Genomic DNA, 8,506 nt, shown 5'->3' with positions numbered 1-8,506 from the left:
GCGTATTTCATTATGTTGACAGATGGGGAGAAACTCAAAAGCTCCCAACTGTCACTGTAACTTTGTTATTTTTGTCAAAAAGTAATATTGCTAGATGATTTGCAATCATGATTTTAAATGTGAGGCTTTTTCGGACATTTTATATTGACATTGAATAATAGAGAGGTGACAGGAAATGAGGGAAGAAAGCGGAAGGATGACACGCAGCAGGTTCAGGCCCCCGGGATGCCCCGAGTCCACGTATATTTACTGCTAAAAATGATATTTGGTGCTTGCTTGTAGGGGAGATTTATGTGCATAAAAGTTGTAAACCTGAATGTTGTTAACGGTTTCAGGGGGGAGAACATGATGCTTCTCTTGAAGATGTCAGTCCAACAAACTAACAGGCTTGTGACGACGATGCCCAGTCGAAGATCCTGGGATTGATACGTGAATCCCTTTACGCCGATGGCCTGGGCTGAGTAAGAAGTTTGTGTGTGTCTGTTCTTTGAAGCTGGACGATCAATGTTGTGTTGTCCGAGTTGGATAACTGCCATTCAAATGCTGATATTGTTCATGGCAGTGGGTGATGATGGTTGCTTCCATGACAGGTTTCAGCTGGCCTACTGAAGCTATGGGGAGCTGTTGGAGCTGTTTGTACAGAGACTCCATCCAAGACAACCATCTCACCAAATTTAAGGTAAATAATCCCACATTTACTTTAAATTCAACACATTTATTTGGATCTTTGGGCTAGTGTATCCCCACTAAGTGTATTGCAATAATCTGCACTTAAAATTCCTTCTCTCCATGTAATATATTTCTTCTCCCTGTGCCAGGTCACCAATGTGGACGATGAGGGCAACGAGCTGGGCTCTGGGATCATGGAGCTCACCCAGACCGAGCTCATTCTTCACACGCGTAAGAGAGACGCCATCCGGTGGCCGTATCTCTGCCTGCGCCGCTACGGCTACGACTCCAACCTGTTTTCTTTTGAGAGCGGCCGTCGCTGTCAGACTGGGCAGGGTAAGCAACTGTTTCTCTGCTTCAGTGCCACAACCGTGGAGTCATGATTAGAGCTGGGCCATATGGATGAAATCAAATATCACGGCATTTTTGACCCAATACCTCTATATCTATATTTAGACGATCTAAATAATCATCAGTAAAGTGGATATGGAGAATAAGTGGGTAAAGGTACAACAGTTTAAGCTCATGAAATAAGAAAATCACTTTACTGTAATGCAGCCTTTAAAACTAGGAAAAAACAACTTACTAAATCACGATGTCCAAAATCTAAGAGGATATCTAGTCTCACAATCACAATATCAATATTCCAGAATATATTGCCCGGCCCTGGTCATGATGATGTTTTTCTATTTTCTAGTTACAGGGATGTTGTCTGAATTCAGTTTCAGGGTCCTGTTATTGTGCACGCTGGCACACCGTCATGACTTACCGGGACACTTTAATAGAACAGAGCACACATGTTATTAGTGAGACCTGTGCTTTTTCTACTGTGACTAATCAAAATAACTGCTGTGAAAAAAGACTCGCAAATGTCTGAATCTTTTTACTTTCTCTCGTCCTGTTTGACAACTTTCATCATGAGTTCTGCGACGTTGACCCACAGGAGCATGAAGCGGGCTTTCGTGTACAGCAGAGTGCTGCAGGGATGACGTATTTTTGAAGGCCAACCCCAGAAGTTACCATCGCACTGGTCCCCTTGACAAAAAGCCAATGGGACAAAAAGCCAATGGGACATGAAGCCAATGGGACATAAAGCCAATGGGATTCATTTGAGATTTTTGCAGAAAATAAGCTTTCATGGCAAATGCAAATTTATGACACTTACAAGTTTTGTTCAGCAAGATAATCTTATCTTACACCACTTATTATGATTTTTTTAATCACAAATGCAATCGGCAGAATTAAAAAGCCAACGTTCGGCTAGCTAAACCACGGTCACATGAGCGTGAGTATACACAACGAGGTTATAAAGGTGAAGTCATGTTTGGCGTGTTTAGTAGTCTAATTTAGCCACTTGTACCCAGCTGCCTTTTTTGAGACATGTAAAAGCTCAACAATTCTCTAGAGGGGTATTTACTGATGTGTTTTATATCGTAGAACAAAACGTTATAAAATCTCGCACACATCCCCCCCAAATGGGAGGAAGGGTTTTCTAAAGCTTTTCGTCCGTCCAATAAGCAGTTCTAACCGAGTATACTGGCCCCTTTAACACGGGGAAGGGGAGGAGGAATGATGGTACATTTTATTACACAAGTGTTACACATCGCTCGTGTTTACCCATGTAGTGTTACTGGACAGCAGCATGGGTGGATTACCGAAGGGGCCTACCGGGCCCAATAGCTCAGGGGGCCCCAAAAGGATTCGTTGTCATTTCTTATAATAACAGGGCCCTAAAAGTCCTTCTGAAAAACTGAAGAAATAGCCCAAACATTCAATTTGAAGATGTAACAAGAAATAAACCATCACGATACATTTATTTTTGGCAAATTACATTATTTTGTAATGCGCCTATGGAGAGGAGGCATCCCATGTGTGCTTGTAACCACCTTGTAATGTAAACAGTACAAGATGTTAAGATGTTAAACCTTTTTTTGAGGGTTAGAAGGACAAAATATTACCTTGTAAACAAAGTGACATTTTCAGTATGGTGTGTTATCAGCATTTAAAAAATATTTTTTGTGACAATTGATAACTGACAATGTTAATTTGCCGCTTTGATTAGGAATCTTTGCATTCAAGTGTTCCCGGGCAGAAGAGATCTTCAATCTGCTTCAGGAGCTGATGCAATGTAACAGCATCAACGTGGTGGAAGAGTCTATGATGATGAGTCGCAGTGGTCACACACCAGAGATGGAAATGTCTCGCACACCACAGACTCCCAACAGTGAGTCTCACACACACACACACACACACACACACACACACACACACACACACACACACACACACACACACACACACACACACACGCACACACACACACACTCAAGTACAGCTAATTATACAGTTTAGGTTAATTGTAGAACTTGCATGCAGCAATAGAGCAGTACATTTAGAAGATTGTTTGAGTTACTAATAGACACTGAGTCACAGGTACAAAGGTATCCAAATATACCAAGTAAAGCCGAGACACAGACTGCAGCCCTAAACCCTTCATATGGCTAGTCAGAGCTGGGTGAGAAGTTGCTATTATGCCGCTTATATCCAGCTGAAAGATTGTGGCTCAAAGCACACCTGTTTAAATGAATATTAAGTTGAATTGTACCCGGTACGGTATCAAATTCAGATTGTTTTTGGATGATTTACCGGTATATTAATATTGGTCTCAAAAACCATTGCCAAGAAGCTACACTGATGTGATCCGTCGTGTTCAGAGCATCTATATCGAGTCTTAAGACAACAAAGGTGACATCTAAAATATTCTCACAGATATGGGAGTTTCGCCGTAAACAAAGTAAAGCGGGTGAACAGTTGGGTTAGAATTATAGGACTGATGTCATTTGTAATTACATCGGTTATGTCAGAATTCGTGATTTTATTTCTTCAGAGAACATGATCATTATTGTTAACGAGGTAAAGTATTTGCAGTTAAAAGATTCGCTAACATAGGAACTGAGACGTTCATCATGTATATTTGGCATATATGACCAACCTGATGAAGGCAGGATGGCTGGGAATATTTGGGGATTAAAAACCCCTTATTGTTCCATTTGAGAGGACCTGTTTTTATTTTCCGTAGCCACAATACATCTTTTTAACTATGCCAGGGTTTGGCTACATTTATAAAGCAAAAATATTTGAATAATGCTTCATGAAATTACAATAAATTGAGTAATTCAAACAAGAGAACATAAGAACTGGAGTGTAGATGACTAAATACGTTGATTGAAAGACAGTATTTACTTCAACTTCTCTGTGCCCTTTTTAAAGCTTGATACGATTCATTACATCATTTTCTCTGGGTTCTCTGAGCACGTTTGTCGGGCCATCTTGCATTTCATTTCTCTCTGTCGTCATATTGTTGTATAAATGTGTTTGCAGCTCCAGCGTTCCCTGTCCAGGCTTTTCCCAATGGATACCCTGGTTATCCAGTCAGAGGAGATTCCTCCCAACCCTCTGTTGCTGATGATCATGGACATGGCCTCATGGGTTTGGAAGACCAGGTAAGACTGATTCACGCTACTTACGGTTCACTGTATCTGTGCTAGTTCACAATGTGACTCTATTTTTGTTGTCCCCAACAGACCCACACCTATGTAAATACTGTTAGTATGGAGGGGGATCTCTCTATGCGTCACTGTGTGCACTCCTTGCCCGAGGTGCGGCCCGGCTCTTTCCCTGAACCAACACGAGGAGCCATGCCTGTCGTGGGTCAAGGAAATCCCCCGTCCAACGTGCGGTGCTGTCCCCTGGAGGAGCACAACGATCCTCAGGTGTTCTTGCAGCCGTCCTCGCAGGAGGTCAAATTCATGCTGGGCCCCACTCCGGCACAACGCCATCTGCTGGAGAGAGAGAGGGAGAGAGAGAGGGAGAGGCACAATCCTCACAACCTTCAGCCAGTAGAGGGTGCAACAGGCTCGGAGACGGAGGGAGACGAGCCCTCTATGCACCTCTGCAACTCTCACTCCTACCACCATTTCCATCACCACGCGCATCGGCACCCGGGCCTTGAGCACTCGGACAGCTGCCAGAGCGGCGAACTCACCTACGAGAACATCAACGGGCTGAGGAGCGGCCGTAAGCAGCGGCTGAGTCCCAGCAGCGTGTCGCAGTCTCTGGGTTCAAGCAGCAGTAGCAGCACTGGGGACAGTCACACCCACTCCCTCCTGCACCCACACGCCCTCGGCCCGTCTTCTCTTCCCCCGCAGGGCTACGCCTGCGAGAGGGGCATGGGTGGAGGTCATCGTCGGACAGCTCTGCTTAACTACGAGAACCTGCCCTCTCTGCCGCCGGTGTGGGAGTACAGCGCTCTGCAGCGGGACGACGAGCAGGAAGAGGAGGATGATGAGCAGGATGAGGAGGAATACGAGGAAGAGGAGGAAGACTTTGATGAGTATGAGTTCTCAGAGGGCCCTGGGACACCCAACGGGTATCACCAGGATGGTCGGGGCATCCACAGAGATGCCCTGCAGAACTATGTCAACACAGAGCAGGTCCAGCCGCCCCGGCTCCGACACGCCTGCCCCCCGCATCCACGGCCCTGTCAGCCAGACAGAGGGGGGCGAATATTTAGCTTTGATTTCCGCGGACGATCGAGGTCAGGGGTCGGCGGCTGTGAGCACGGCCACATGCCTCCATCCCGGCAGCTGAATTACATCCAGGTGGACCTAGAGGGAGAACCTCCCTGCCAAGCCCTCAGCAGCGGGTGTGCCCAGACCCAGCCACAGCACCAGCGCCTACCACCCAAAAAATGTGGCCCACAGGCACCCCGGCGCAGTGAATGCTACGCAGTCATCGACCTAAAGAAGACCGCTGCCATGTCCAACCTGCAGAAAGCTCTGCCCAGGGATGATGGGACTTCCAGAAAGACTCGCCACAACAGCACAGACCTGCCTCTGTAAACGCTGTTCAAACTGAAGAGGAACGATGAAGACAGACCAAGGCTTATCCTCATTTTAGCACACCGGACCCTTCACTGTCATCCATCCATTCAACTGTCGGGCTGACTAATACAGTGCAGGTACCTAATTAGAAACTTACTGAAACCTATCTGTGCGTATAAAAGGAAATGAGGAATCTCTGAGGAGAATTTGCCATTTTATTCTGTGTTATTTATTAGATATGTGTGTTTGCAGTGTTTACTGCAAAGCTGTTTGCTGGATATATGAATATTTATATATATAAAAGCATAAAATCATATAGATATATATGTGTATATATATATATATAAATAAGATTTTATGCTTTGCTATGACTTAGAGCAGAGACCTCTGTTTTCAGTGGAAGCTGTCATTGCCATACTGTATCAGCAGATTTTAATTCATAAATCCATCTCCACTCACACATAGTATTGTTCCTATCATTTAGTTATTCGACATCAACGGGGCTTTTTACTCAAATACTACGAGAGTCAAAAATGTGACTCTCACTACAATAGAAGTAGAGTAGTTGTTGACATGACGGACGGTTAATGGTTCCTCCAAGATACTGGCCAATATTCATACCTCACCACAAGCATTTACAGTCTGATAATGAGGCTAGTCGTAGAGACCATTATTTGTTACTATATGCCTGTAGAGCATTTTGCACACAATCCTATGGAATTGTATTTTATCATATTTTAGGGAATGGTTTCGTCCAGTCCAAGAATGAAATGAACAGAAGAGATGGTGATATTAGCAGAAGTATACTAAACTGAATGATGGTAAAAGTAGCACACATGGATTAAACGAGCTCCGCTCCCTCCTATCCACATGCAGCAAATTGAAAAAGTAGCATATCATCTTCGATCGCACCTCCTGCACATCATCCCGGACCTGCAGGAGGTCCACGCAGTTTACGCTTGTCACGTTGCACTTTTGACCCTGGGCCAGTGAAACGCTCTTTGTCTCTACTCCCACTCCGCTGGAGAGCCACAGGTTCGACCGTGTCCTTTTTACCAAAAGCAGGGGGCCAAATATTTCATGGACATTCGTAGTCGGCATCGCAGATAGGATTTATTTACATGTTTTGATGGAGACATCAACAACCTCAAATAGTGGCATTAAGCTATAACCTCACATAAAAAGTGCTGAATCTATAATTTGTCGGCTATCGGGTGCGAATGGTCTGGTTTGGTCTTAAAGGGGAATCAAGTATGTCACAAAGCCCTGCAGTGACGATTTATGTGAGGCTATTTATCAATCGTAGTCAGATATTTATCTATTTATTTATTTATGAATTTGTTTATTTCTAATTGTAATAATTTAGTTTTCCATTTGATGACCAGCGTTTTGTAATCCAGTTGGTAATATGGAGACCAAAGTTTCACCTCAAATGATCACTGGACTCTGGTGTGTTACTGTTATAACTGTGCTTGATTATATTTTCAAAAGGAAAGAAAAAAAAACAAAGACTGTATTTATATTTGAAGTGCCAAAACTTATTAGCAAACTGTGTGATGAATCAAATCAAACGTGCCATTGGGACTTGTAGGAAAGCACGAGGCGATAACGGTCAGGACACAAACTTTTTAGAAGAATCCAACTTTTTAAGAATAGATTAACGACACATTCCACCTCATCCACATTGACAGCCATTTGGGAGCGAGATATAAGAATGGTGATCTTGTAGTCTGATAATCACAGCCAGGGTGGTTTTATGCTGCTACATGTACATACTATCAGTAGCCCGTGTAAGCTACAGGTACTTGTCAAAATGAAAACGTACGTATTTTAACCTATGCGATGTCAGATCTTTCACCATATGTTTCATTGCTAATAGAAGTAGCATTGTTGTGTTCTTCTGAGATCATTTCTGAGCAGTAGAGATATTTAATGTACCATTTCAGAGAATATTTCATTTGGCCAATACTTCATTTCATTGAGTGTTTTCTTGACATGGCTGTCTGATAGGAGAGGTAACGGAAGCACAGGCCCACTGATGCTTTCGTCTTTTTGTTGAGCGCTCACATCAAGGTGATATTTTCAGCTGACGTAGGATCGTCAAATGTTCGGGAGTTACAGATGGCAGTGGCATTCAGCTGTTGATCAATAAGGGACGCAAATACAAACTCAAATTCTGATGAGGAGGGTTTTTTTGGCTTCTGTGTGACATGAGGTGCAAATCAAAGATGCTTTCTTTCAATTCATTCGAGCAAAACCAAACCGCTTCAAGTTTGTGATTGTTGCTTCTGATCGGTGCTTTATGGATATTTATTTTACATTTCAAACATTTTACTGAGATGTTTAATTACGAATGAAAGCTGAAAAGCAGTCAGATTAAAGCTAGATTCAGTGAAAGTTTGGCATCAGATGGTTCCCATCTCACACAGTCTATTATTATGTTATGTTCAGATGTGATACATTTTAATGTTCTCACATTTGGGGGGCCCATCTCATTTTGTCCAGAATTCAAAGAGATTCAATTTCCAATTACATACAACTGAAAAAGTGCACATAATTAAGCAAATGTTTGGCATTTTTGGTTTCAAAAAAATCGAAATGACTATTTTGTTCACAGAGAAAAGCAAGAAAGTGGTAATAAATGTCAGTTCCACTGGTTAGATGGAAGGAATAATGTGAGAGTTTTAGTTTCTAATCAACATTCCCAACACAGAATCTTAAAAAAAAAAAAACCCAAATCAAAAGTTGATGGTTTGTATTTTTGCTTGATCATCATACTTTAATATGACATTTAAAAAAAGAAGTATATTCCATAAAAGACAGGCCAACTTTTAGAGGACATGCTTGACTGTATTTGCAAAGATATTGTCATGATACATTGAAAGGATGTTTACATTTTTGCAATAATAGGTGAATTCTTTTTTTGTCAATCTAATTCAGACCAATGTGTGAAG

The 8,506-nt window shown here is 42.7% G+C and overlaps 1 protein-coding gene across 1 annotated transcript; it reads left to right on the top strand.

Annotated features, from left to right (window-relative positions):
- Positions 1-338: 338 nt before the first annotated feature.
- Positions 339-5,925, top strand: frs3 (fibroblast growth factor receptor substrate 3). The gene is made up of 6 exons (XM_079265312.1): positions 339-461; positions 591-679; positions 819-1,005; positions 2,732-2,893; positions 4,051-4,172; positions 4,254-5,925. The coding sequence occupies exons 2-6, from the start codon at positions 614-616 to the stop codon at positions 5,568-5,570; spliced, it is 1,854 nt and encodes a 617-aa protein (XP_079121438.1). The 5' UTR covers positions 339-461; positions 591-613; the 3' UTR covers positions 5,571-5,925.
- The last annotated feature ends 2,581 nt before the right edge of the window (positions 5,926-8,506 follow it).

Source organism: Melanostigma gelatinosum, assembly GCF_949748355.1.
Source record: "Melanostigma gelatinosum genome assembly, chromosome: 3".
Taxonomy (NCBI): Eukaryota; Metazoa; Chordata; class Actinopteri; order Perciformes; family Zoarcidae; genus Melanostigma; species Melanostigma gelatinosum.
This window is presented reverse-complemented; position numbering and strand designations above follow the sequence as displayed.

Coding starts and splice junctions, on each gene's coding strand:
- frs3 (XM_079265312.1), top strand. CDS start 614: ATGGGGAGCTGTTGGAGCTGTTTGTACAGAGACTCCATCCAAGACAAC. Junction 680..818: donor ACCATCTCACCAAATTTAAG/GTAAATAATCCC, acceptor TCCCTGTGCCAG/GTCACCAATGTGGACGATGA. Junction 1,006..2,731: donor TCGCTGTCAGACTGGGCAGG/GTAAGCAACTGT, acceptor CGCTTTGATTAG/GAATCTTTGCATTCAAGTGT.